General features: G+C 59.5%; 9 protein-coding genes across 9 annotated transcripts; 5 read left to right on the forward strand and 4 right to left on the reverse strand.

The window, feature by feature from the left end:
* Positions 1-512: 512 nt before the first annotated feature.
* On the forward strand, positions 513-1,902 carry HRG_06344 (endonuclease-reverse transcriptase domain-containing protein; the record flags this gene model as incomplete). Its single annotated transcript, XM_044864815.1, has 5 exons — positions 513-968; positions 1,103-1,201; positions 1,264-1,348; positions 1,394-1,684; positions 1,739-1,902. The coding sequence occupies 5 exons, from the start codon at positions 513-515 to the stop codon at positions 1,900-1,902; spliced, it is 1,095 nt and encodes a 364-aa protein (XP_044719755.1).
* Positions 1,903-4,380: 2,478 nt separating this feature from the next.
* On the reverse strand, positions 4,381-4,773 carry HRG_06345 (uncharacterized protein; the record flags this gene model as incomplete). The annotated part of the gene is made up of 1 exon (XM_044864816.1): positions 4,381-4,773. The coding sequence occupies one exon, from the start codon at positions 4,771-4,773 to the stop codon at positions 4,381-4,383; it is 393 nt and encodes a 130-aa protein (XP_044719756.1).
* A 670-nt stretch (positions 4,774-5,443) lies between these two features.
* HRG_06346 (bolA-like protein) lies at positions 5,444-6,112 on the forward strand (the record flags this gene model as incomplete). The annotated part of the gene is made up of 3 exons (XM_044864817.1): positions 5,444-5,539; positions 5,654-5,760; positions 5,893-6,112. 3 exons carry the CDS (start codon positions 5,444-5,446, stop codon positions 6,110-6,112), a joined length of 423 nt encoding a protein of 140 aa, XP_044719757.1.
* Positions 6,113-6,834: 722 nt separating this feature from the next.
* Positions 6,835-8,691, reverse strand: HRG_06347 (uncharacterized protein; the record flags this gene model as incomplete). Its single annotated transcript, XM_044864818.1, has 1 exon — positions 6,835-8,691. The coding sequence occupies one exon, from the start codon at positions 8,689-8,691 to the stop codon at positions 6,835-6,837; it is 1,857 nt and encodes a 618-aa protein (XP_044719758.1).
* A 1,220-nt stretch (positions 8,692-9,911) lies between these two features.
* Positions 9,912-17,749, forward strand: HRG_06348 (phosphatidylinositol-4-phosphate 5-Kinase domain-containing protein; the record flags this gene model as incomplete). Its single annotated transcript, XM_044864819.1, has 10 exons — positions 9,912-13,180; positions 13,247-13,421; positions 13,485-14,540; positions 14,607-15,060; positions 15,118-15,198; positions 15,274-15,581; positions 15,627-16,563; positions 16,633-16,865; positions 16,969-17,573; positions 17,644-17,749. The coding sequence occupies 10 exons, from the start codon at positions 9,912-9,914 to the stop codon at positions 17,747-17,749; spliced, it is 7,224 nt and encodes a 2,407-aa protein (XP_044719759.1).
* A 489-nt stretch (positions 17,750-18,238) lies between these two features.
* On the forward strand, positions 18,239-19,609 carry HRG_06349 (uncharacterized protein; the record flags this gene model as incomplete). Its single annotated transcript, XM_044864820.1, has 3 exons — positions 18,239-18,595; positions 18,659-19,361; positions 19,410-19,609. The coding sequence occupies 3 exons, from the start codon at positions 18,239-18,241 to the stop codon at positions 19,607-19,609; spliced, it is 1,260 nt and encodes a 419-aa protein (XP_044719760.1).
* A 150-nt stretch (positions 19,610-19,759) lies between these two features.
* Positions 19,760-20,603, reverse strand: HRG_06350 (VPS28 protein; the record flags this gene model as incomplete). The annotated part of the gene is made up of 3 exons (XM_044864821.1): positions 19,760-20,152; positions 20,213-20,449; positions 20,520-20,603. 3 exons carry the CDS (start codon positions 20,601-20,603, stop codon positions 19,760-19,762), a joined length of 714 nt encoding a protein of 237 aa, XP_044719761.1.
* A 310-nt stretch (positions 20,604-20,913) lies between these two features.
* On the forward strand, positions 20,914-23,244 carry HRG_06351 (noc2p family domain-containing protein; the record flags this gene model as incomplete). The annotated part of the gene is made up of 1 exon (XM_044864822.1): positions 20,914-23,244. The coding sequence occupies one exon, from the start codon at positions 20,914-20,916 to the stop codon at positions 23,242-23,244; it is 2,331 nt and encodes a 776-aa protein (XP_044719762.1).
* A 625-nt stretch (positions 23,245-23,869) lies between these two features.
* HRG_06352 (centrosome microtubule-binding domain of cep57 domain-containing protein) lies at positions 23,870-27,094 on the reverse strand (the record flags this gene model as incomplete). The annotated part of the gene is made up of 3 exons (XM_044864823.1): positions 23,870-25,854; positions 25,912-26,539; positions 26,603-27,094. 3 exons carry the CDS (start codon positions 27,092-27,094, stop codon positions 23,870-23,872), a joined length of 3,105 nt encoding a protein of 1,034 aa, XP_044719763.1.
* Positions 27,095-27,847: the final 753 nt, after the last annotated feature.

Genomic DNA, 27,847 nt, shown 5'->3' on the forward strand with positions numbered 1-27,847 from the left:
GCCTGGGCCTGACAGGGAGACCGCCTCGGAATCGACGCACCTCACCCCCGACCTCAAGTGCTGCCCGGGACGACGGACAGCAAGCCCAACCTCATGACGAAGCCCCACGGCGCGGTAGCGAATCGACCTAAGCTCGACCAGGACCGTAACCCCGCCTTCCGTCATGATGGCCTCGGCACCCAAACCTCCGGGTGGAGGCCAACGACACAGATCTGCTTCTCCTACGAAGAAGCGACGCATCATTGAGGACTCTGTCTCTCCATGACGAGATACCCACGCACAAATCAATGTGGCAATAAGACTCTGCGAGTCTTCCAAGCGAACGTGGGCAAGATCTCGCCGGCGCACGACTGCGCCCTTGCCCTCGCCGATTCCGAACATTACGATGTGGTGCTCCTCCAGGAGCCATGGACAGAAACAAAGGGCGGCCGATGCCTTACCAAAACACATCCCGCCTACGACACCTTCTCCCGGTTGACAGCTGGGAAGACAATAGCACCCGACCCAGAGTCATGACCTATGTCCGCCGCAGGCCTGGGCTGATGGTAGATCAGAGGAGGCCCGCGGCAACTCGTGACATTCTTTGGCTCACGGTCAACGACATCACTTTGGTCAACGTTTACCGCCAACCGTCATACGACGAGGCCCTCGACATACTACTCCAATGGCCCGCGCCAAACAGATGTCTGGTAGCAGGCGATTTCAACGCCAAACACCACAGCTGGCAAGCCGGCCGCATCGAGGGCCGCGGCGAGGCTGTAGCTGCATGGGCGACAGCCAACGGTCTGAACCTGCTCAACCCGGCTGACGTCCCGACAAATCCTCGTGGCAATACGATCGACCTTGCCTTCTCTAATATCGCCTTGGCCAATGCCGTGGTGGAAGACCATCTTGCCACCAGCTCCGACCACTTCACGCTCAGCACTACCCTGCCTGAGCTCGCTGTAGCGCCCCCACCCACTGGGAAGGTTCGCCTTACCTCTGACGAGGAAATAAGACGCTTCGTAGAGATGGTTGAAAACGGCGTGGCGGCTATCGAGCCGTCAACCGCTTCCCTCAAGACTTGGATTCACTTGCCTTAGCAGTGACTAACCTACTTCAGTTTGCCGCCAAAGCTGCAGGCCGGCCGGTCCGCAAGGGCGCACGCAGCGCGCCCTGGTGGACGGAGGAATGCTCCTTGGCCGCGGTGGAGTATCGCGCAGTGAGGAGAGTCTACGCTCTCGGTTTCGGCCGAGAGGTTCAGCTCGCGAAAGGAAGTTCCAGAGAGTCGTGCGGCGAGTCAAGCGCCGTTACTGGCGCGATCTGATTGACAGCTTCACGGACAGTGCGTCCGTCTTCAAGGCGGTCCGTTGGCTGAGATCGCCCGGTGCTTTCCAACCACCGCCTCTGCAAGTGGATGATACCGTCTATGAGACCCAACTAGACAAAGCCAACGCCCTGCGACGAGCAACGCTCGAACGTCGCACTTCGCAGGATGACATCACGGATCCGTGGGTCCCAGTGGACACAGCGAGGACGATTCCTTTCGCTCAGAACGTTTCCCTGGAGGAGGTCCGGGACGCGACCCTTCGCACGGGTAACACCTCTCCCGGCTCCGATAACATTACGGTCAAGATGCTCCGTGCCGTCTGGCATACCATTGGAAGCCTCGTCCACAAGCTGTATCAGGGCTGTCTCGACATCGGTCACCATCCTAAGCCTTTCAGGGAAGCGGAAGTGGTTATGATCACGAAGCCAGGGCGACGGAACCTGTCAGAGGCCCGCGCCTGGCGTCCAATCTCTCTCCTGTCTGGGCAAAGGCCTCGAACGGCTTATTGCGCGCCGTTTGGCGTGGGCATCCGTCCACTATGGTGTCTTGCACCCACAACAAGCTGGCGCATTGCCGAAAAGGTCCGCTGTTGACCTTGTCGCCGCATTGGTACACGACATCGAGGAGGCTTTCTCGCGCAAGCAGGTCGCCACACTCGTGACAATGGACGTCGAAGGCGCCTTCGACACTGTCCTTCGTAGCAGGCTCATTCTTCGCCTTCGGCAGCAAGGATGGCCTCGGAATGTCGCTCGTTGGGCTGGCTCCTTTATGCATGACCGAGCAGCACGTGTCCGCTACCAGGATGTCATGACACCCTCGTCACCCTTGCAGTGCGGACTGCCGCAAGGATCGCCAGCTTCTCCCATACTTTTCCTACTATACACAGAGCCAATCTACCGCCTGAGCAACCCCAAGGGCGCTTCGGCTATGCAGACGACACTGCCGTCCTTTGCGTCGGAGACTCCTGGAGGAGACTGCCCACAGAGCGTCGAAACATGTTCACGAACTCATGACATGGGGCACCGCGAACGCGATAACCTTCGACCCCAAGAAGACTGAAGTCATGCACTTCTCCCGAACTACACCGAGGAATGCACCTCCAGTCTTCCATGGCGAGGTAGAAAGCGGCCAGGCTCAGCCATGCGGTGGCTCGGCATCTGGCTTGACAGCACCCTGACGTTCAAGACGCACGTCGAGAAGTGGACTGCCAAAGCGCAAGCAGTGGCCTACCATCTCAAGGGTTTGACAAATACCAACCGCGGCCCCCTACCAGGTGCGGTCCGGAGAGCCGTCCGCGCCTGCATCGAGCCGCAATTGTTCTTTGGGGCAGAGGCGTGGTACCCGGGCATGACCTGCCCGCGATGGAATAAGCCGGCAAAGGAAGGGCCATCAAGAATACGGCACCTCATCCGGCGGATGGACAAGTCGCTCAACACGGCCATGCGAGCCATCCTCCCGGTCTGGAAGACGACGCCGCTCAGCGCCAGGCACCGGGAGGCGGGCATACCGCCAGTTTCGCACCTGCTCCAGGCGTGTCGAACGCGCTTCGCAGCCCGTCTCAAGTCCTCGACGAAGCGCACCCGCTTGCGGTGCGAACGAAGCCGATCCGGGCCCTGTCATCAACAGGGCCATTAAGTTAAAATACCAGCGTCCACGACAACCTTTCCGGACCAGACTGCGTCGCACTGACGAGCTGCTCCCAAGGTGCGCCAGGCCAGACCTTCTCGCACGTAGGTTCGCCAGCGACCAGCGTGGACCCTTGCAAACTGCGCCGAAAGAAGAATCGGCGGCAAACTTCGGCGAGTGGCTCCAATCAGTTGCTCCACGGACAGCAATCGTCTACTCGGACGGATCCCTCTCCCGGAGGAGCCGCGGGGTACGGCTATGCGGTACATCAGGATGGACTCACCGTCCTCAGCGGTAACGGCCGTCTTGGGCTTGCTGAGGTCTTTGATGCCGAGGCGAGAGGCTCCTAGAGGGTCTGCGTGCTGCGTTGAGCCTCCCGGCTGCAGACCAGATTGTCGTATGCCTCGATAACCTCGCGGTCGCGACGTGTCTTCAAGGCATGCCGTCAGATTCCTCCCAGAAGGAGTTCCTGGAATTCCAGGCCTTGGCCGCAGAACATGGTGCCACTGAGATCCGCTGGATCCCCGCCACACCAACATCCCAGGTAACGAGCAGGCAGACGCCTTAGCAAAGGCAGGAACCTCTCAACCCGAGCCTGCAGACGCTCTCCCGACGCTGGCATATCTGCGCAAGGTCGCTAGGCAGCGACCAAAAGACGCATTCAAAGCCTGGTGGGAAGTTTCTGCACCCCAACAGTACAGGGTCCTCGACCTCGATGCCACGACTGGCTGCCCGCCAGAACTTACCATTCCACGACCTCTGCTCCACCATCTGCTCGCAGCAAGAACCCACCACGGGGACTTCGCTGATTACCACGAAAGGTTGAACCACGACGATGCGCGACTGACGTGCTCATGTGGTCGACGAAAAGAACCAAGCATCTCTTCTATTGCCGGAAGATCGCGCCGCGACATCGGATGAGGTTGGCACCCTCACCGAGCGCGGCGGTCAACCGAGCAATAGGCAGAGACTTCGACCAGTTCGTCAAGGTGGCGAAGGCAAGCTCGTTCTTTGGAACGATCTGCCCTCGCCACTAGGCGGCAGCAACCGCTTTCCTCCTTCCCTTCCCTTTGTTTGCACACACACCATTTTCTCTTACCCGACTCGGCCGGGCGGAGGGTGCTCTCCGGAACCGGCCCTGTGAGGCCAAAACGAAAGACATGGCTGTCGCGCCTGAACGTCCCGCTGACGGGCAGCAGGCTGAGCAAAGAAGCGCCTTTGAGCCGATGAAATGCTGAATGGTGGATTGTTTACGTTCTGTGGAAGGGGCAGAAGACGCGGATTGGTACTCGTTTCGTTTCGCGTATTGTGGGCCTACTCCGCGATAGTAGACTTCCAGCAGCTCAGCACGTCCTGTGCCCCGTCTCGGGGACCTGAGCGACCTAAAGGTCGCTGGACGGAAAATACAATAATAATAATAATAATAATAAAGCAACGCAGAGGGATTATTGCGCGAGCAGGTTGAAGAATTGGAAGGCCATGATGCCGGCGTCTTGAAACGCAGGCGACGAAGCATCACGCTGTGGCAAGGTGGCTACATACAGTGGCCGTGCTGGTGGTTCCACGACGGAGTCGACTTCTGAATGGCTCCGCCCGGCAGGCGTGCAAGGCGCCCCGCCGATGGTGAGGGCGTCGCGGCGGGTAGCCGAGCCGAGCAGAGCACGACTCGAGATGCAATGGGCAAGGATCCAGATGGGAAGCTTGGAAGGCTTGATCAAGAACGAGCAGCCGCCCGAGGACCGGAATGCCGGGATACGGGCTCGAGGCCGCCACGCTGCGCTAGACCAGCTTTGCTGACCGCCGCGCCGTCCACCCGAGACCGGGGGAACGGGGGCCATGGGAGAGTCTGCATCGTGCAGCACCAGGCGCGACACAGCCAGGCAAGGCAAACGTGAGCAGGGCCATGGCTCGATCTGGTCCGCCCTACCCAGACACGGCATTCTGGTGCTGGACGGAGTGGCTTCCATTGGCTGAGCATGGTTGCGCGCAGTGTCGTGCCACCAGGGGGGCGGAGACCTTTATCCAGAAGTTCGGCTCCCTGACGCCCACCAGCCCAGGCCCCCCTCCGCCCCGGTCACCGCTTCCTTGGCTCAGCGGCGCCCCATTGGATCCCCTCCGCCTGCAGGCCACTGCGAGCCCTTCTGCAACTGACGCAGTACATCTCACCGACTTCACCGAATCAAGGGGACGGGCGGGACAAGGGGAAAAGGTGAGAAAAATAAAAAATAAAAAGCTGGCGAGGCGAGGGCAAAAAAAGTCATCCACCGGAGACTTGTTTTTGCTTCAAGAGGGGCGGGCAGCTTCCTTTCTCTCTCTCCTTCAACCCTTCTTCGATTCCGCAACGCCCCGCGCCCTGCCAATTGCTATATCCCAGTGCACAGCAAGCTCCCTTGCCCCGTGCCCCGGCTGAACTCACCCAGTCCAGAGGCCTCTCCCAGCCTCTGCAACAACCTCAGCATCCTCAAAACAACAAAACGACACACCACCGCCTCCGCCTCACCGCCCCGCATGTTGCGAAGGTATGCGCTCGGCTTCTCGAGCGTCGGCCGCCAGTTTTCGACCATGAGCTCCAGCACCCCGATGGAGGATGTCATCCGTGCAAAGGTCAGCCCTTCTTTTTTCCTTCCTTTTCTACTACTCAATCGGCCACCGACAAGCCAGAAACCTTGAAGACAATGCGGTAATTACTCACACACCCCCGGCCGTTGCGCGTCTCAGATCACCGCGGCCCTGAATCCCCAGACACTGGAAATCTACAACGACTCCCATCTCCACGCCCACCACAAGCCTATGCAGGGCAACACCTCGCGCGAGACTCACTTTAGGTATGTGCATCCTCGGCCTCTCACCGCCTCTCCCCCCCTCCCCGGCTCCTGCGGGCCATCCATGGATCCTCTCCTCTTTTCTCGCGTCCGTCTCCACTAACACAACCCCCTCTCCCCCCGGCGCATCAATAGGCTCGTCATCACCTCGGACGCTTTCCAGTCCAAGATGCAGCCCGCGCGGCACCGCATGGTCTACGCCCTCCTCCGCGATGAAATGGCCCTCGAGAACGGCATCCACGCCCTCCAGCTCAGGACCCTGACCCCCGACGAGGAGGTCCGGCAGCAGAAGAAGAAGAAGGACGACGAGGCGGCCAAGGAGGCGGCCCAGCAGCCGTCGACTGACGAGACATGAAGGAGGCTTTAGCCGATGCCCGCCCGCTTAATGTCTCAGAAGGGGAAAAAAAGGAAAAAGGGTTGATTGGCCTCCGCCAATACGTGCTTACCGTCACCGACCAAAGGAAGAAAGATTTGGAGGGGAAGAGGAAAGACGGAGAGGAAAAGGAAGAAAAGCCAATTATGCTCGCGCCGCTTCATCTCGAATTCACAATGTCGAGAGTGTCGGTGCAGACGCAGACTAGACAGCAGAATCTCCCCAAGGAGACATTTCCCCACGACCCGGGCACTTGAGCAGCAAATAGGGGGCTTCTTTACTTACACAGCTATGCATACCCGGCAATGGCAATCAGTGGCCGGAGGAAGATCTACGCGCAAAATGCAAGCCAAGTTGCTCCCCAGACACGCCTTCATCATCTGTCTGGACCAACGTGCAGTTTCTTGTTCGTCTCGTGCCCATTCAAAATTTAAATAGATCGATAGATGATGCAAAATGACGCGAGGGTATTGGAGCCCAAGTTTTTTAGGCCAACCAGCCAAGACTCCAAGCATTTCATTCAAGTGCAGTGCGCAGCAGAACATTGAGAGTAGACGTGCTGTTCGTCCATGACCAAGACTCCTACTTGCTGTGCATCTTGTTTGTACAGCGGACCCTCGGCAATACTGCACACGCCGGATCGGAAAAGAAAACATCGAGATTCATCATGCAGCTGGGCGAAACAATTGCGGGAGCGCACTCGTTCAGCTGCTGCTCGCAACGCTCCGCTTGCCGCTCAGTTTCCGCCGCCGAAAGTGCTCGCGGAGCCGCTCCTGGTCCTCGGCCGATCGTTTTCTCGCCGACCCCAGCCTCCCGGCGGTAGTGAGCAGGGTGAGGTACTGGGACAGGGGGGGACGTTTCGACCTGGCCGAAGCCGAAGGCGTGGGCGCGGCCGAGGGTGGAACAGGACCATCCGAGCCCAGCTGCGGGGACGGCGGACGCGGGACCGGAGGAGTCTGCAGTCGCGAGGGCCGCCGCCCCGCGCTGGGAGTCTCCAGACGGCCCACACCAATGGCACTGCGTGGAGTATGGGCCGGCCTCGGTTCCGGCGATTCAGATGGCATCGGTCCGGTGACGAGGGACGGCTCCCTTTCCGCCGGCCTCGCCTCCTGGATGGCATCGTCGTCGTCGTCGTCGTCCCTGATGATGTTGCGGGCTTTCTTCACTTCTTCCGGGAAGGCGGCGAGGATGGCATCCAAGTTCTTTCTCGACACCACCATTCGGTTGTAGAGCGGCGCGCCGCCCAGGAGGTTGAACCATTCAATGGCGGGAAGGGGTTCCTGGCCGGGCCCTGCTCGGGCGACATATTGTAAGTAGCCTACTGAAAACGCCCGGACAAAGTCGTCAAACAGGCATTCCCTCAGCATTCTTTCCCTTCGTAGATAATCCACGCACACGCATGCTCTGACGAAATTCCACAGGCTTCCGCCATGGCATGCCACATAGTCGGGATACTCCGCCGCGAACACTCGATACGGATTCATCTCATGAGTTGCGGGCTCCGTCGCCCACGCCTGTACTGCTTGACGTACGAGGGGCTCTACCTGACCGGGATGCGTCGGCTGCGCGGCATCAGCGGCAGCAACGCTCCAACCGCCTTGACCCGTGCGGCTAGCCTCCGGTCGTGGGGCAGGTGGGACAAGATCTGAAGTCGTCTCGATGGACGTCACCACACCGTCGAGCACCGAGGAGTCTTGGGAGGTTGCCGGGACCATTGAGCTCGATGTAGTATCATGGGAGCCGCTGACGTCGGCAAACATCTTGGTGGCGGGCATTCTCCTCCCGGCCGTCGCAGAAGCCACGGGCTTGACCGTACTGTTGTTGAGCACAATCAACTTGTGTCGATGGCGCCGACCCTCGACGGAGGGCTGGGGAGGACACGACTTGACATTCTTTGCGGCGGTTGCGGGAATCACGACGGGTTGGCTGGGCTGAGCGCAGGGTGGCGGCGTGTCTACCGCTTGTGTGTTGTCGGCCCGATACGGCGTCGGCGTCGGTGCCAGACGCGCTGCAGCCATGTTGACCGGAGGGTCGGCCGCAACCTGGGCCTGGGGCAGCGCCATCTCTAGATCGTCCTCGTCATTGCTGCTCATTGCATCGTCCGAGTCGAGGTCCTGCGGCCGCTGCGATTCGGTTGGCGGAGGGAGAGCCTTGAAAGATGCGGATTTGGGAGTTTCGTGAATGACTGACGAATCGACATGAGCTTGCTGTGGAGGCCGGCTCCGGCTGGGCGATTGACTCCATGGTATGCTCCTTTCAGGTGAAGATGAGGGCATGCCATCCAGGGCCGCGGAAGAGGCCGGCGCGTGTCCATGGCTGTCTTCGTTCTGGATGCCGCTCTCGCCTTGGTCCTCATTGCGGCTGCTGGCCCTGTAAGCTTGCTTGGTTGTCTCGAGGACATGTCCCGGGATATGGGCCTGCCCGTGGGGCTTGTTCTTGAAATCTGCCGCCCACGAATCGGGCTGCTCGAGCAGTCGCAGCTGGTCCTTGGGTATGACGGCTAGAAACCGCCGCCCCAGCAGCGCCGCGATGTCCTGCCGAGGCGACGACGCGATCGACATGGCGCGCGGTGTCGCGACGCTTCCGGGGGTCCCGACATGTGCCGCGAGCTAAGAAAGCAAGTTGCGAGTCTCGTCTGCCAGAGAGACGCGATCGGCGGTGGAAATAGGACTCGAATTGGAGTGGCGATGGGCGAGTGATTAAGGTTGTGGTGGGCGGCTCGACGCGGCAGCTGAAGAAGGGCCCTGAGTGGGTACATTGTGCGCTGGCGGGGCTCGGCATGTTGGCGGCATGTTGGCGGCATGTTGGCGGCATGTTGGCGGCATGTTGGCGGCATGTTGGCGGCATGTTGGCGGCACTTTGTACGGAGCAAGTACGGAGTACTGCAGCCATGGCTTGCTTGGCGGCGTCAGCTTGTCGGGCAGCCAAGGCCGATGGAATTGGGGGGACGGGACGGTGCTGAAGGTGGGATATCTCGACTCGTTATGTGCATGTCCGTACGGAGTACATCGACTGCCGTCGTCCAGGTGGCTGGATTGGGGGCGTGATTGTCTCGCTGGCATTGCCTTTGCAGGGTCTCCTAGAAGCGCTAGCCCAAGGCTTCTCCCGCTTTGTTAGGGGCCCTTGGCCGCCGCTAAGTAGGTACCGAGGCACGATGCGGTTCTCGACAGTGGGGGCATGTACCGTGCAGGTACCCAAGTCTCCCGCGCACAGGCACCGTCTACCTTTCGTTACAGGTAAATCCAGACCCTTCTTGGCTGTGATGCGGTCGCATACCTGAAGAGCCGCAGTCGATAACGCGTCGTCATTTGCTTCGACCGTCCAACCTCGCCTGCTGCCCGACACCGTCATCTCGGATCTGCGTGTGCCACCAATTGCCCCCCCCGCGACCGGGTGTTTGCTGCTTTCCCTTGGATGTATACGTACCTGCCCGTCGGCGTACGACTAACGCGCCTGGCTGTGGCATCTGAAGCGCACATCCATCTCCATCCCGACCCCTCCCTTGCTCTACATACGTCTGCTACGGCCTCCCCCTTTCATAAACCCCTTTCCCTTCTCCTACAGCCCTTTGGACCTACAGCCTACACCATGGTTGCTACGCGCCGTATATCCTGCGCCGCTCCTTACCATCTGCGGACCTGACTGACCGCCAGGGCCTTGCTTGACGAGCCGCGTCGCTCACGCCCTCGACCTCTCTGTCCTACCCTCCGCCTCGACCAGTCCAACTTGCCCGCCATCTCTTGGCCAAGCCCGCGGGCCACGGGCCACGTCGAGCACCACAATGTCCAAGCCTCCAGACACCCCTTCTGCCTTGACCGCTTGCGATTCGCCCACAAGCGCCCCGGGCCGCCGCGGCTCCATCAACTCCATGTCGGCGAGCTCGACTGTAGACAAGGAGCAGCTGGCTCACGCTCTCGACAAGATACACACTTCGGCCAGTCGCTGCGACTCCCTGACGACGTTCAACGACTTTGCCCCCCCTCCCGAGCGTTTGCCCGCCTTGGAGGGCCGCGGCACGGCGGGCGAACTGGTCCAGCATGGCCTCAGCGGCCTCTACACCCGCTTTCGGGAAGCCGTCGGCGGCGTTAGTCCCACCAAGACGACCCCGAAGGAGGCGATCCCTGACGACAACGCGGATGCTGCCTCCAAACGGACCTCGATCGCCGACGGCCACTCGTCCCGGCCCTCTATATCGTCGCTGAGCCGCGCCGACACGACCGCCTTGGCTGCCACCCCTTCTACATCACAGCCGACTCCCATGACGGAAGTTTCCTCGGCCGCCCTCACCATCACCACCTCCGAGTTGAGCAGTCGCTCGCAGATGACGCAGTCGTCCAAGCCCACGAGCATCAATCTCATGTCCGGCCAAAAGCTGTCGCATACATCTGGCCGCCAAAGTCTCCCCACCAAAGCCACGAGTGCCATCGTTGCCGACCCTACCATCACTGCGCCCGTTTCAGTGCACCGCGAGGCCAGTCGTAGCACCGTCCGGACAGAGGACAGCAACGGCGGCCAAGCCTCCAGCCGGAGGAGCCTCGGTAGACCCGAGCTCCACGCGCACCTGTCGACGACCGACTCTTCCTCTCCCGCCAGCGTTTACGATGCCAAGGACGGTAGCAAACTTTCTTCCAAATCTGCGAGGGACGACGGCTCCAGCGTTGACGGCACCGCCGACGTCGCTTCGAACCCTGCAAAGGGTGCACCCCCCAGTGCCCTCAAGACGGCGCAGCACCGCCACGTCCGCAACCCTTCCATCACCTCTTCCATGCTTTCGCCAGACGGCGTGCACAGACGGCCAGCTGTCATTGCCAAAATCACGCGCTCCAGGTCCCCGGGGGATCTCGAGTCCAGAGAGTCGTCTCTTGACCGCAGCGCTGCTGAAGCCAGCCCCATCAACACGTCAGCGCACAACTTTGTCTACCACACGTCGTTCAATCAAGATTCACGCACCACGGCTCCTCACCACGGGCGGACTGCTGGTGGCCGCATTCCGGGCACGACTGGAGGTAAAGAAAGAGCGTCGGATCAGATGAACGCTCAGCTGGACAAGATGCGACGCCAAGTGTTGAGCAAAGAGTATTGGATGAAAGACGACACGGTCAAGGAGTGCTTCCTGTGCCAGACCCCTTTCACGGCTTTCCGAAGAAAGCACCACTGCCGAACCTGCGGGTGCATCTTCGACTCGAAATGCACAACAGTGGTCTCCGGCGAAAAATTTGGCGTGCAGGGCTCTCTGAGGGTTTGCAAGAACTGTCTCGAGGTTATAAGCCGACGCTTTGACGGCAGCGGATCCGACGACTCGGGTGACGAACGGTCATTCATGCCACGAATCTTTGGCCCGAATCACTCAAAGTACTCCAGCGGAGCCACTCAGTCTGCCAGGGCCAGAGAGCAGGATTTGACCGTGGGTTCCGAGGGCTCCGAGGATTCGCGCCCAGTGTCGACGCCCATGATGGCCATTCCCGCCACCCGCCGTGTCAGGGAGTCGAATCGCTCGTCCGCTGTTCTGGAGATTGATGCTCCGCAGCTAAGTCGACCTGGCTCGTCCCGTTCTCTCAAGTCCCTGGGCACCGCCCGTCCGCAGTCGTCCGCGGGACACAAGCGGCACCATTCCAAGCACGGCTTTCTTGGTCGATTCAAGCCCAACCCTCCATTTACCCCTCACCCTTCGGCCGTTCTTCCCCCTCCCACCGCCGACGACCGAGCCCCGTTCCGAAAAGGCATCGACGATGACAGCGTCAACAAGAGCAAGCTCCCGGCCTTTCACGACGACAATATCATTGACCCTGATCTGGCTGATTACATGTCCGATGATTCGAGCGGAGACGAACAGGTGAGCATCTTTGCAACCATGGGCACTTCGGACCTGCAATCGGCGAGTTTCGAAAACGAGAAATCGGGTTTTGCGCCGTTCGTCAACGCTGCGAGAAAGCATCGCTACAGTAGGACGGGCGAGAAGAGCATAAGTGGCATGAGTTACGCCAGCCGAGGCGTGCTCGACGATGTCAACGGACCGGCAAGCCTTGTAGGCCACCGACGCACGACCAGGCGGCGGAACCTCAGCAACGTGAGTGGAAGCGTTCATCATCTCGGATCCCCGCGACCCAAGTCCGCAGTCTACAAAGGGCCATCTGCCTCCTCGGAGATGCTCCTCTCTCTGGACACCCAGGGCCCGAGTGGGGCTCCGATTACGAGGAGCGAGTCTTCTCGGAAACACAAGCAGTCTCCGAAGGAAGAGCTCAACCAGTCCAGTTTGAAGCACGTCGACAAGCTACTCCATCAGCTCCTGACGGACGCCGGAATCCCATCTCAGGCGGCGTGGCAAAAGGCTCTGGTGCCCATTCTTCTGCAGTTGACAGACGATGTGACCCCGGACGTCGCCAAGGGTGAGGACATGGACATCAGGCACTACGTCAAACTCAAGAGAATTCCGGGCGGCAAGCCCTCCGACACGGCTTACGTCTCTGGCGTCGTCTTCACCAAGAACTTGGCACTCAAGAGCATGCCGCGCAGAATCACGAACCCCCGGATTGTGCTTGTCACCTTTCCGATTGAATATCAGCGCCATCAGCAGCATTTTATGAGTCTGCAGCCGGTCATCGAGCAAGAAAAGGAGTTCTTGAGGGTCGTGGTTCAACGGATTACGAATTTGAGGCCTCACGTGCTGCTGGCCCAAAAGAGCGTCTCAGGAGTCGCGCTGCAATATCTCTCCGAGGCCAACATCTCGGTGGCGTACAACGTCAAAGATACCGTCATCGAAGCCGTTGCTCGGTGCGCCGAAGCCGAAATCGTTGAAACGTTGGACATGCTTGCGCTTCCGGTCCGCGTCGGTCGGTGTTCCTCGTTTGAGGTGAGAACCTTTGTCAACAATGATCATCCGGGGCGGAAGAAGTCCTACATCTTTCTCTCGGGGTGCAGGGCAGACCTTGGGTGCACCATCGGCCTTCGAGGAGCAAGCAACATGATTCTCGGCCAACTGAAGCAGGTCATGGAGTTCATGGTCTACGTCGTATACAACTTGAAGCTGGAGTCGAGCCTCCTCCGGGACGAGTGCATTGAGCCACCTGACGCTGGAGATGGCTCCATGTCGAGCTCCTTCCAAGCTTTGAATGATAGTTTGAGGTCTTTGAGCTCAGCCAGCGTCACCGACGGGTTCCGGGCTGGTCCGACGACCGTCCTGAATCACCCTTCTAGCGAAAGCGAGCTACCGTCTCAGACCACCATGGACAGCTCCAGCTTGGGTGGCGGAGGCACCGAAGAAGCCGAATCGTCGGCCCAGTCGATTCAGGCAGCAATCCCCCTTGAGCGGCAGAAACTCGTGTCTCTTCACGAGCGTCATAGCCATGCATCTCAGGACACGCAGGTCCCCGACGACGTGCCGATGCCCACATTCTACAGCGACATGGTGGCGAAATACGAGACCAAGATTCTCTCGGCGTCGCCGTACGTCAAGTTCAAGCAGCCGTATCTTCTGATGAAGGCTCGCGAACAGGAGAGACGTCTGCTGTACCTCCGGCGACTCCGGGACCAAGACTCGGTCGAGGAAGACTCGGAGAAGTCCGGCCGCCACAAGTTCCAGCTCATCAAGCCGGAGATGGTTGAGAAGATTGGCCAGAAGGCCCCGAGGCAGATAATGGAAATCCTTCACGCCGTCCACGACGCCGAGTACGACAAGGCCCTTTTCAACTATCAGACCCAGACTCGCCAGTGGGAAACGTACATACAGGGCAACCTGGACTTGTTTGACCCCTACTCTCACCAGAACATTGTTGTCCTGTACTCTGTCATTTGCACCGAGACCAAGATTCCTTGCATAGAACCCAGCTTGATTGCCATCAACTTCTATGACGAACAGCATGTGGACACCGGAATGGACCCCGACTGCACGCTGGGCCAATACATTGAGGATCTAGCCTACAGCAAGAACGACATTTGCAACTCGAACGGCTGCGAGAAGATGATGGTGCAACACCATCGAACGTATGTTCACGACCAGCACCGCATCACCGTCTTTGTGGAGCACGTTCCGCACATTAGCCCGAGGAGACCCGAGCTGGGTGACGGCATCACCATGTGGACATACTGCAAGCTCTGCAAGAAGGATTCGGAAGAGACTGCTATGTCGGAGGCCACGTTCAAATACTCCTTTGGGAAATACCTCGAGCTGCTTTACTGGGGCCGCGGTCTGAGGCTGAAGAACGTGGTCGAATGCCCTCACGACCATTACCGGGACCACGTTCGGTATTTTAGTCTGGGCGATTCGCGCATCAGAATTCACTGGGATCCCGTTGACCTGCTCGAAATCGTCGTGCCTCGGGCAAGGATTACATGGAAGGTCGTCAACGACCTGAAGCTGAAGAACGAGATCTACACCAAAATGGAGGAACGCTGGAGCAAGTTCATGGCGTCGGTGAGGGCCAGGCTGAAGAGCATACGCATCGACAGCGTCCTGCCCGAAAAGGCCGCGTCCTGCAAGGCCGAGGTTGAGCGCTTGATGAAGAAGACCCAGGAGGAGCAGCCGGCCATATTCCGTCAGCTGCAAAGCATCTACGTCAACTCCAAATACTACGAGGTCGTCCCTTTCAATAGTTTGGTGCGGGAGATGCTTGAGAAGGCGGGCGAATGGGACCAGGCATTTGCCAAATTTGAGGCCGACTTCTTGGGAGACAAGGACATGCGGCAGCTGACCATCATGCAACTGAAGAAGATGTTCACAGACAATGAGTCAAAGGAGTCGCTCGCGTCGACAGAAGGCAACGGTTCCGCTGCTGACAGTGATGAACGGCCGTCGCAAACCTTTTCCGAGACCGATGAGAGGAGCACCCAGCCAACGGACTACACCACCGACACTGGCATGGGGACCAGCGCTGCGTCAATCAAACCCCTGGATGACAGGCAGACTGACGACAGGCAGCCCGCTGATGAGCTTGGTAAGATTCCCATTTCCGAAGGCGCCATCGAACGGATCGAACCTCTGGACCTCGCAGGCTCGCCAACACCCGTCAAGGTCCCTTCCATGCCCATCCCTCAGCAGAGTTCCCTTCTCTCTGATGAGAGCACACCACACAGTTCAACCTCGGGCCCTCCCCCCCCCGGGCTCCGCCCCCCTCAGACCATTCCCGCGACATCTGCGTCCCCGTCAGCGTCCCCGCCAGCGTCCCCTTCAGGACCTGGCCGCAGTCCTACAGATCCACCCCCGTTCAGCGCGTCCTTGTCCGAGAAGATCGACCAGATGCGCCGCGAGCAGGCTCAACTGTCTAAACAAGCCGCTGATGGTGCAACGGTTCCGACCGAAATCCCCAAGCCGGTGCTTGAGCGCGGAGGGAGCAGCAGGAAATCGGGATCCAACATATCGCCGCCCATTGTTCGGGCCACCTCTCACCCAGCGCGGCCAGCTCACCGTCCGCTGGCATCGGCTTCGGGGAAGCCTCTCGGCGCTAAAGACGCAAAGGTCGCCACCAGCTTGTCGGATGCTCATTCTGAGCATGTCCCGCAGCCACAGCCCGAAGCCTCCGTCAAAGTGGATAAGAAACTCTCTGATCGCCTAGGTCTGACTGCACTCAAGCATCGCTCCAAGGGGGCCACTTCAAGCATCCCCCGGCTAGTGCACAAAAAGAGGGAGTCGAGGGTCTCAGCCTTGGCGAGACACTTTGAGCAGCTCAGCCGCGAGTTTGAAAAGGAGCGTATCAGAGATCGGAAACAGCGGGCTGCGAATCTGCGTCAGCCCAGGGCCAGACTGCCAAGGACGTCGACAAAAGCCATCGTGCAGGTGTACGATAACGTGAACCAGGCGTTTGAGGAACCAGCCGTAGCTTCTGAACCCGCTGCAGAGCCTCAGGGGGAACCAAGGCAGACTGGCGCAGCGCCAAGCACGGCCTCGGAGATGCCCATTTCGGAGCCGCCGACAGAGCCGCCCACGCCCACGATAGAGAGCATCTATAGGCTGGAAGCTCAGCAGCCAGTGCAAGCGCCAGCGCCAGCGCCGACACAACCACCCCCGCCGCCAACACACGAGGATAACGATGACGCCAGCAACGCCAATATCAGCCAGGTAGCATCAGACGACGAGGGCGGGGTGAGCGACCTGGAGACTTCCGTTCCTGAAGAGTTTCTCCCGGACATCAAGGAAATCGCCTATGCTCTAGAGCCGAGCGCCGAGATCCCCCTGGAGCTTCCCAGACATCAAAAGACCAGCCTGATGAAGTACTTGACCAACTTCTGGGCTGAGAGATCCGCCAGCGGGTGGCCGCCGCTCGAGTATCCCGTCAACTCGACCGACCACATCTTTGTCGACTCGGACATTATTGTGCGAGAAGACGAGCCAAGTTCCGTCATCGCACTGGCTCTCAACAGCGAAGATTACACGGGGAAGCTGAGCAAGATTAGACGCGAGGCTCAGGAGGTGGTGATGCAACGAGAAAGCGAGAGCGCGGGTGAAGCCGGGCCAAGCCCGCTGCCTGCGGCCGAGAGCACGGATTGGACGGTGGACGAGACGGAACAAGAAAAGAGCCTGCTCCGCGCGACCGGCACACACCTGAAGTACCAGTTCAAGGAGGGCGCGGCTGTCATGACGTGCAAGATATTCTACGCTGAGCAGTTTGATGCCCTTCGGAGGAAATGCGGCGTTGCCGAACGAATCGTCGAGTCACTGTCCAGATGTCTCAAATGGGATTCAAGGGGCGGCAAGACGAAGTCTGTGTTCTTGAAGACTTTGGATGACCGACTCATTCTGAAGGTAAGGCCTCCCTCGGCCAGGTTCTTTTCGTCTCTGGTTTTTTTCTTTCCAAAACCCTTTGATTCTTGCCTGGGCGGACAGCTGACACCAGATGCGGAAACAGTCTCTCTCGCCGGTGGAAACGTCGGCCTTCTTGCGCTTTGCGCCTGGATACTTCAGCATCATGGCAGAAGCCCTTTTCCATGACCTGCCTTCGGTCATTGCTAAAATGCTGGGCTTTTTCCAAGTGATCATCAAAAACCCGACCACCGGCACAGACACCAAGCTCGATTTGTTGATCACCGAAAACCTATTCTACGATCGATCCCCCTCGAGAATCTTTGATCTCAAGGGGTCCATGCGCAACCGCAGGATCCAGTCGACGGGCGAGCAAAACGAGGTTTTGTTGGACGAGAACATGGTCGAGTACATCTACGAGTCGCCTCTGTTCGCGCGGGAGCATTCCAAGAAACTTCTTAGGGCGTCGGTGTGGAACGACACGCTGTTCCTTGCGCGGCAGAACGTGATGGACTACTCACTGATGATTGCGGTTGATGAGGAGAGAAAGGAGCTCGTGGTTGGCATCATCGATTGCATCAGGACGTACACCTGGGACAAGAAGCTCGAGAGCTGGATCAAAGACCGCGGCTTCGCTGGCGGCGGCCGCAACAGGCCAACGGTGACGAGCCCCAAGGAATACAAGTCCCGGTTCCGAGAGGCCATGGCGAGGTATGTAGTGCTTGTTTTGCATTGGTGGTGCGTTTGCCATGACTTTCTTGTACTGACGACTCGAATCCAGATATATCCTCCAGGCTCCCAACTGTTGGCACCTCTTCAATAACCCGCAGTACCCAGTGTATCACGGACGGGCGAGGTTTGAGGATGCCGAGGCACCGGTGCTCTAGGGGCCTAGATGATGTTCAGGCTGAGGAGAGGCATCGGTATATCTATAAAAAACAAGAGCGTCTCTTCAAAAATGACGAGGAAGAGAGTAGGTTGGATTTTTGTAACCGCTATCGAAGCATGGCGAGGTTGTTAGGGACTGGGAGGCTAGCGGATTCACCCAACAACCGTGGTGGATTTCTGACGCCGACAAAAGATGCTATGACACCCATGACGAGACGCAGGACTGCACGGCGCAACAGGGGCAGTTGTTGGGGCCTTTCTTCCTGGAATACATTTGGTAGACGATGAAGTCGGAAGCGATTATTCTCTGTAGCCACACGCCGTGACCAGGTCCATTAAAACTTACGGCGGGGTGGGGCACATGGCCCGCTGTAAGTTACTCCGTGGCATCGGCCGAGACGAACACTAACCTTTCGCCTCCACAAAGCTGCCCGACGACATGGGAAGGAATTCGATTGTTTCCCCATGCAAACCTCTTCAATGTCCCAATGTCCATTGACCTCAACTGGGAGACGCTGACCAGCGGCCCCGACGGCGATGCTCTCGCCGAGCGCATCCGCACCTTTATACACGACAAGTTCCAGACGGTGCCGCTGCCGCGCTTCATCCGATCCGTCAACGTCCACGGCTTCGACTTTGGCAGCATCCCGCCCGAGCTGGATCTAAAAGACATCACTGATCCACTGCCGGATTTTTATGAACAGGATCTGGACGACGACGACGACGACGATGAAGATGACGACGAGAGCGACGACGAGTATGCGGCGGCGGCGAGCGCCGTGGCTGCCGCAGCCGTCGCCGCAGCAGGGGGAACTGGCGGTGGACGTGTCCGGCCCAACTCTGCGGCGAGGGAGCGGCAGGCCGTGGGATCGGGCCGCGATAGAAGACGGCCGGCGGGACTGGGACAGGCGGCGGTGCAGAGGAGCGACATCATGAGCCCCGACCTGGGCAGTCCGTTCCTGGGCACGTCGACGCCGGGTATCTTGGGCGGGCCCGGGCGAAACTACTTCCAGGGCCACCTCGGCACGGGAACGCACACGCCGCTGGCTGCAGTCGCCGGCGCGCACCTTGGCAACGGCGGCTGGATGGGCCACGCGGTGCAGGAGCCGTCGCCGAGGACGACGCACGCGCACCAACACAGCCACAGCCGTCAGCCGTCGCAGAGCAGCATCTCGGTCGACTACGCCATGGACACGGACGCACAGCTGCTGCGCGAGAAGTCGAGCGTGTCGACGCTGGCGCCCACGTCGGTGAGCACGTCGCGCCCACCGACGCGGGACTCGCCGCACCTGGACGACGACGACGATGCGGGTCTCGCGCCCGATGGCGACGCGCAGCCGCCGCCGCGGCCGCGGAAAGAGCCCCGGGTTGAGGATGTCCAGGCCGTATTCCGCATACGCTACGCAGGGGACGTGAGGCTCAACCTGACGGCCGAGATCCTGCTCGACTACCCGATGCCGAGCTTTGTCGGGATCCCCATCAAGCTGAGCATCACGGGCCTGTCCTTTGACGGCGTTGGTGTGCTCGCGCACATACGCAAGCGGGTCCACTTCTGCTTCCTCAGCCCAGACGACGCCCTCATGGCCGTAGGCGCCGACGAGGCTGACGCGGGCGAGGACACGCATGACGAAGCGGACGGTGCTGCCGCCTCTGGGCCAGGCGCTGGCCAGCGCAAGCGCAAGGGCAGGTTTGCCGGGCTGCTGCAGGAGGTCAAGGTCGAGAGCGAGATTGGCGAGCGCGACGGGGGCAAGCAGAGCCTGAAGAATGTGGGCAAAGTGGAGAGGTTTGTGCTCGAGCAGGTGCGCAGGATCTTTGAGGAGGAGTTTGTCTACCCAAGCTTCTGGACGTTTCTGGTTTGAAATGTGAAGCTTGTGGACACGGTTGGGCTTGGGCCTGGTAGGGAACACGGAGAAGCTTTGGGCGCAACGGTTGCATATTGGGATACATCTAGATTTTCTATACATGGCCACTCTAATCTGCATGGTTTTGTAGATCGTTCTTGGTCCACCTCACGTCAAGGTCCGCCGAAAACCCTGGTACGCCTGCTGGATGTCCATCTCAAGCTCGCGAGCCTGCTGCTCGCTCAGCTCCTCGGTCGCCTTCATCTGGTTGAGCGTGATGAGCCACTGGACAATCTTGCCGCGACTGTCAAAGTCTTGGTCGGTGACGCGATTGACCGACTGGATCACGTCTGACAGCAGCGGGTGCAGCTGGTCCTTGGACAGCATGCCGAGCTTGACGGCGTCGAGAAAGGTGATGAACTCTTGCGTCGCCTCGAGTATGAGCACGCCGCTCGTGTTGTTGGCCGAGGCTGCGGGGGCTACAGGGGCCGAGGAGGAGGCGGTCACCGTGGTTGCTGGCATGCCAACGCGGAGGCGCTCGGTGGCGCGAGGAGCTTCGAGCTGCGCGAGATGTTAGCCTCGCCTCCTCCGCTCTATCCGCCCTGTCACGGTATGACGTACATCCCACTTTGCTTTAAACTCCTCGAGACCCTCAAACTCGCGGGTGATCGTCTCATCGGCAAGCAGCGCCTTGTACTGCCGGAGGGACCGCTCGCATATCTCGGTGTACTCGGCTTCTGGGATGGCATCTTTAAGAAAGGCCTTTTCGAGCTCGTCGAGGGTGACGATGATGCTGAAGAGCTCGGCGAGAGAGTCTTGGAGGTCGCGCTCGGCGCGGGTCTCAGTGAGTTTGACTTCCTGCGCCGCCGCGCGAGCACTTGGTCAGACACGGAGACCACGACGGGAGGGACTGGACAGACGGACGGACCTCGTCGAGATTGATGGTCGCCGTCAGGTTGGAGTTGGGCACGTAGCTATGCGGGGTCGGCGCATAGCCTTGTCTGGGCATCATGGTGGTGAGTCGGGCAGCTGCATTGAGCTCATCAGTTGTCGTCGTCGTCCAAAAGACGCGAGCGCAAAAGACAGATGCAACACGTCGAGGCTCACCTCCAAGCCTCCAAGAGTGGGACGTCATGTCCGGGCGGCAGAATAAGCTCACCGCCTGTCGCGCAGATGTGGATGCATTATCGATAGCCGTTGGGCCCGGGAAAAAAAAAATTGGTCTCCAGAATCGTCGTCGCTCCTTGTCGTTCTCGCCCACCACCACCATCCTCACGTCCACTCCTAACCACAATCGTGGTTCGAAGTCACCGCCGTTCACCATGGGGCCCGGCAAGAAGAACCTCAAGGCGACGAAAAAGTTCGAAAAGAAGCACCTCAAGGGTGTCCTCGACAAGAGAAAGGCAAGCGCCAAGATCAAGCAGCGCCACCAAATCCAAGAGAAGAAAAAGGCGAGGCGCTCCAAGGATGCCGAGTTTTACAAGGGGTCCAAGGAGGGCGAGGATGGCGAGCGCAAAAAGCCCGTTGGCTCCAAGGCAAAAAAGGTCAATGAGATGAGCGTCGACGACTTCTTCCAGGGCGGTTTCGACGACATCATCGGCAGCGAGGGCGGAGATGCGAAGGCCAGCAAGCCTCGCAAGCGCAAGCGTGGCGACCCCGCCGACCAAGACGCGGATGCAAGCGACGACTCTGCCGTGTCGGTTACCGAGCAGCCGGTCGTCAGCGATAGCGACGACGATGACGACGACAACGAGCTGGGCATGAGCAAGGAGACAATGACTGGCCTCGCCGACAAGGACCCCGAGTTCTTCAAGTTCCTCCAAGAAAACGACCCCGAGGCCTTGGACTTTGACGATAACGCGGACCTGGCCGAGGTCGACGAGCTCAGCGCCGGCGACGAAGAGTCGGAAGGCGAAGAGCCGCAGAAGAAGAAGCGGAAGAAGGGCAAGGCGGCCGGGCAAGAGGCTGAGCAGAGCAATCAGCTGACCCGTCCCATGGTGGCTTCGTGGCGGAAGGCAATGGCAGAAAAGCATTCGCTCCGGGCAGCCAGGCAAGTCGTCCTGGCGTTTCGCTGTGCGGCCCACCTCAACGAAAATGACGGGGACGACGACAAACCGGCACGGTGGACGATTGACAGCCCTGAAGTCTTCAACGACGTCGTGGTCCTGGCGCTCAAGGAGATCCCCGTCATCATGAACCACCACCTGCCGGTCAAGGAGTCTGCGGCCGGAAAGGTCTATGTGCAGATGGAGACGAGAAAGTTCAAGACGCTGTCGTTGCTACTGAAATCCTTCACCTCGTCCATCTTGCACCTGCTCGGCACGCTGTCAGACGAAAAGACGCTCAAGCTGACGCTGTCGTCCATCACGCCGATCCTGCCCTACCTGCTCTCCTTCAGGAAGCTGATTCGGGCTCTGGCAAAGGCCGTCGTCAACTTTTGGGCCCAGCCCGCCAGTGGTGAGACGACTCGCATCACTGCCTTCCTGGTCCTGCGGAGACTCGTCGTCATCGGCGACAAGGGCATCCGCGAGGCGGTGCTGAAAACCGTATACCAGGGCCTTGTCCAGGGCTGCCGCGTCACCAACCACAACACCATCCAGGGCATCAACCTGATGAAGAACTCGGCTGCGGAGCTCTGGGGCATCGACCAGGCCGTCGGCTACACCACGGCTTTCACCTTGATCCGCCAGCTGGCGATCCACCTGCGGAACAGCATCGTGCACAACAAGAACGAGTCGTTCCGCATGGTCTACAACTGGCAGTTCACCCACTCCCTCGACTTTTGGTCGTGCGTCTTGGCCGAGCACTGCAGCCCGCTCAAGGAGGCCGAGGCCGGCAAGGAGAGCCAGCTCAAGCTCCTCATCTACCCGCTCGTCCAGGTGACGCTCGGCACCATGCGCCTCATCCCCACGTCGCTGTACTTTCCGCTCCAGTTCCACCTCGTGCGCGCCCTGCTCCGCACGTCGCGCGCCACCGGCACATACATACCGCTGGCGTCGCCCCTGCTCGAGGTGCTCGCGTCGGCCGAGATGAAGAAGCCGCCCAAGGCCGGCACCCTCAAGGCCTTTGACTTTTCCGTCGCCTACAAGGCCCCCAAGGCGTACCTCCGCACGCGTGTCTACCAGGATGGCGTCGGGGAGCAGGTCGTCGAGCTGCTCGGCGAGTACATGCTGCTCTGGAGCACCTCGATCGCCTTCCCCGAGCTGGCCCTGCCCGTCGTCATCCAGCTCAAGCGCTGGCTCAAGCAGGCCCGGTCCCGGTCAAAGGGCAACAAGAACGCCAAGCTCGCCTCGCAGCTCGCCGTGCTGGTGCAGAAGCTCGAGGCCAACGCAAAGTTCGTCGAGGAGCGCCGCGCAAAGGTCGACTTTGCGCCCCGCGACCGCGCCCAGGTCGACGCCTTCTTGCGCGACTTTGACGTGGCCAAGACGCCGCTTGGGGCTTACGTCGTCGGCCAGCGCAAGGCTAGGGCCGAAAAGGCCAAGATGCTTGAGGAGGCTAGGCTGGAGGATGAGAGGAAGAGGAAGGAGGAGGAGAAGGCGGAGGTGGAGGGTGACGACGACGAGGACGGGAACGAGGATGAGGACGAGGATGAGGCGAGTGAACCTGATGAGATGGCATCAGGCGAGGACGAGGAATCAGACGATGAATCGTAGCAGACCGCGGCTCCTCATCCCGAGGAAAACTAGAGTTGAAAAGACCACTAATTATTCACGGATGCCCTCGCCCCTTTTACTTTTCTTCCCAAGGGAGCTCCCATGCTCACAAAAACGCACGTCACCAAGTCCGTCCCTGCCCGCCACTGCAAAGACGAAGCACAGTCCTCGATTCCCAGGACGCCCTTCAAGCCTCACGCAAGCAGGCCTGAATGGACAAGCCTAGTCAAGATACACGCCAAGCCGGCATCGAGGGCTCGTGTGCGCACGCCCACCACGTTCCCGTTCCCTCCTCCAACTCCGCCAGCCATGCAATTTCCCGCCAAGCCCCCGACCCTGTCGCCGTCTCTCCGCGAGCTCCCCTCCCCTTTTCGATAAATTCCGCTCGACCACCACTTGTCTCCCGCAAAACAAGGAGCGAAACGCAAAACAGAGCTGGGCGGATGCAAAGCCAAAGAGGTCAAAAAAGACGACACAAAACCAGATCAAAACGCCCCGATGCCATGACACGCCCTCTGGGTTCACCCGATTCAGGTTTCTGCAATTTCATGTCCAAGACACTCACGAGTGGAGCGGCATGCTCCAGGATCACCAGGCAGACCAATGTGCCGTTTGAGACGGCATCTCAAGCCTCATCCTGGATGCCCTCCCAGGTAAACTGCTCACTGCCGCTCGTCACGTCCCGCACCGTCATGCCGGTAATGTTCAAGACGGTCATCTCGACCTCTTCCTCGCTCATGGCCTGACCCGCCGCCTTCTGTCCCTCCAGGACATCGTACAGGCTGTAGATTTGGTCATTCTTGACCTCGAGACGCTTCAGCAGCGTGCGAATGCCCTCGGCGAGACTGAGCCGCTCTCTTCGGCCAAGGGCCTTGTCGCCGCTGTTGTAACGCGCCTGCAGGCGTGACAGCTCGAGCTGTAGGTGCTGTCCTTCGTCTTCCAAGCCCTTGATGACAAGGGCCAGGGCGTGGCCTGGAGACTGGCTCGGCCGCACCGTGACATTCTCGTCGCTGATTTCGCGGTCGGTGACGGGAACGGGCCGCGACACCGTGACGCGCTTCTTCCCGGCGGCGACCTCTGCAGAAGTCACGACGCCGCGGTGGGAGGTGATGCGGCTGCAGACTATGCAGTTCCGGCAGTTGTGTTCGCACAACCCATCCAGTATTCGGCGGGCATCGCTCGAGAGCGCCGGGCAAGCAGAACCCGTGTCCACCGCTCGCTTGCTTGTTTGGGTGGTGGCCTCGGTCTCGACAACCAGCTTTTGAGTCGTGCGGGTAGAAGCCTGCTGTGCTTGCTGGACCTTCATACTTTGGCTAGTTGTATCTCGCGGTCTGGATTGGCCATGCGTGTTGTTTTTCACAGACAGGTTGAGCGAGACCGTGCCTCGGTCCTGGGTCATGTTGTCAACAGACTGGGGCCCCGTGGTGTCGTCGAGGTCGTTAAAGAGGTCCGTGGCGTGTTGTGAAGCCCCCTTATTGAAATTGCGGCGCTTGCTCCCTTTGTTTGCCACGGGCTTGTTGCTCTGGGCCGGTTTGTCGGGGATCGAGAAGGCAACCTTTTGCCCTTGCTGCACTGCGTGATTGGTCGATGCGTTCCTGCTGTTTTTGGTCTTAGACACCTGCTGAACTTCGCGCCTTGTTACGTCTCGCGTTTCCTGCCTTGTGTCGTTGCGTGAAGTTGTCGTCTTGTGACTCTGGGATGTAAGTTCTGGTAATGCGGGCATCTCTCTGGTCTCGGTGGCCTCTGCTGGGCCTGATTCGTTCGTGTCGATGGTGATGTCTGGCACAAAGAACGCCGACGTCATGTTTTCCTCCGTCTCTTCATCCAGGCGGGCCGAAAAGTCCTCTTTGGGGAGCGGCCGGCAGTGATCCAGCTGTTGCTTCAAGAAGTCGATGTCGTCCCTAAGCTTGAGGTTCTCCTCGTGAAGGTCTTCAACGCTGCGCTCAAATCCAGAATTCTCTCGGCGAAGCATCTTGTTCTCGCTAAAGTACTTGTCGTTGTGGCGGACGAGACTCTCGTTGTCCTCCTGTAAAGCCGTCTTCTCCCTGTCCACAGTCTCGACCTGCCGCCGCAGCGTCTCAACCTGCTCGCGAGCTGCGTCGAGCTCGTGCTGAACACCATCGAGATTCTCCCGGAGATCCTCACTCTCCTCTATGAGGGATTTGTTGTTGGACCGAAGAGACCTGTTCTCGCTCGCGAGAGAATCATCACCTCTTCGAAGGCCGCTGTTGTCGGTCCGCAGGGACTCGTTCTCCTCCCTCAGCTGCCTGAGCTCTTTGCGCAGCCTCTCATTCTCGGCTCGAAGCGACGCGTTTTCAAGCTCCAGAGCATCGCGGCCTTGTTTGATGGACATGAGATCCCGGCGAAGGGTGTCATTATCGTGCCGCATCTGGTCGGTGATTTCGAGCTGTTTGTGGGAGGACTCGAGCTCTTTCTCTTTCACGTTGAGCTTGCGCGTGAGTTTGCTGATGTCGTCACACGCGCCCTGCAGTCTTTTTACAGCCCGATCTCGCTCGTGGGCCAGCGAAACGTTCTCCAATTCACTTTCGCTCACCTTTCGTTGCGTCTGCTCTAACCGAGACTGTAGCGATGTGACTTCTAATTCCAATTCTGTGGGATGGTTAGCGGCGGAACCACAAGCATTTGTCACAATTCGGAGGCGCTTACGATGTTTGCGTGCAACCAGCTTTTTATCGGGCTGATGGTAGCTCGCGTTGTCGTTGGAGTCTTTCCTAGACTTGAGCTGGGCCTCTAGCCTCTCGACTTGCTGCTGAAGGTTCTCGGCGTATTCTTGCACTTTGTCATGGTGCTCCTGGAGCGAAACAATCTCGTCACGGATCATGTCCATGGACACAAAGATCTTATCCTCGACCTCGGGCACCTGAATGCCATCCACCTCGGCGTGAGCACCCGCGGATGGCCTTTCTCGTCGATCGTGCACCCGGCCATTCTTGACGAAGATCGGAACGCCGTTCTTCATGGAGCCGCTGAACTTGAGGGTTCCCGTGACAAAGTCGCCAAGGTGGGAGACGTCAGGCATGAAGAAGGATCGAGCGTGCGATGTACTGTTGCCTTCTGCGTCGGCAAAGGAATTGGGCGAAGGGGGAACAGCTGTCAAGCTCGACTTGGCGGATGATAATAGGGGAGAGGCGCTCTCGCGTGACTGTCGACGGTGCTCGCCATCGGATGGGGGGCTCAACGACGCTCGTCGCAATCGGTCCAGGGCCTCTGAAATGGATGAAAGGCGCTGGGGCTGCTGAGAAGCATAGTCCGACGAGGCAGTTGCGTGGGTAGTCTTTGTCAGAGAAGTCTGTTTTCGAGCGCTTTTCGCGGAAGTTCGGTGAGCCAGAGTTCGAGCGGGCGACTTGGAGACGAGGTCGGAGTGGTCGGATTCGTTGTCGACGCGAGGTTGCATCTCGGCACGCGTCTTGGTGGAGCCGGGCCACATGTCCTGGGTCGAGTCGTCGGCAAACTGAACTGAAGGCACGGGCTGTTTGTTCTCCTTGGATCTCGTGGGCCTCGCGTCGGTGGCAAGTTTATCGAGGCCAGGGTCATCTCCAAGGGCATGTGGCGCGTCGCGGGCCTTGGGCTTGGAGAAGAAGTCGGGCCATTTGCGGTGGGCGGCATCCCAGTTGACTGGCAGCTTCCTCGGTGCAGTGACTCTGGCAATGTCTTCGTGAAGCCTGCGCGTCGATTCGCCGTCCGGGTCAGAGAAGACAGAGGACACGGTTGGGCTGACTGTGCCATGGGATCCGGTGGACGAGGGGGGCGAATTGAAGGGGTTGGCGCGGTTGGCGTTCATTTCTCTAAGGATGCGCGAACGATATCTCTGGGCGGTGTCGGCCTCCATGGCTCCGACGACGCGTCTGGACGCGATGCTCGAGCGGAGGAGTCGACGATGGATGGGAGATGGCGAGTCGGGTGATGATGGCTGCTGTATGGCTGCAGGAGAATTGATGGCGTGAGTTGGCGATGCCTCGGATGGCAGCAACTGCCAAAGGCGACGTGGCGGCGCGGTTTGGAGGCGCGAGACAGGAGGGATGGTGAAGCATCGACTGCTCTGGTGGTTTGGGAGCTGAAGACGGCTCGGGGGCGATTCTGGTTGGTGGAACAGGGATTGGGAAAGTAAACAAACCGGGACAGCGCCGCTGGGGTGGGCGAATCACGTGCGATGAGCAGAGGCCGGTGACCCCAGAGCCGAAGGTACTCGATAATTACTTGTCCACTGTAAACGTTGACGTGCATTTTTGATCAAGTATTAATAATTACGGATACGATTACGTGCCCTGCGCACCAACGCCTCATCTTTGTAAACTGCGCTTCCGCCTGCGATACTAGCAGCGCGAGTACGATATAACCGGTAGGCGGCGGGTAAGTTTGGTAGCTGGGTCGTTGATCGACTGGCCAGCCGGTCGAGCGGCCAGTCGAGCCGCGGTCGTCGGAGACGTCAAGTGCCTTGCTCGCGTCCACGGAGGGCAGACGCCTCTTTGCCGTACGCAGGCGCAGGCAGCAAACAGGCGCAGGCAGCAAGCAGGCTTGTCTAGTGCGAGTGGTTGCTCCTGATGCCGCGGCACTGCTGCGGAAGCCTCGTCGTGACGGATCC

Source organism: Hirsutella rhossiliensis (genome assembly GCF_020360975.1).
Source record: "Hirsutella rhossiliensis strain HR02 chromosome Unknown scaffold00006, whole genome shotgun sequence".
Classification (NCBI taxonomy): Eukaryota; Fungi; Ascomycota; class Sordariomycetes; order Hypocreales; family Ophiocordycipitaceae; genus Hirsutella; species Hirsutella rhossiliensis.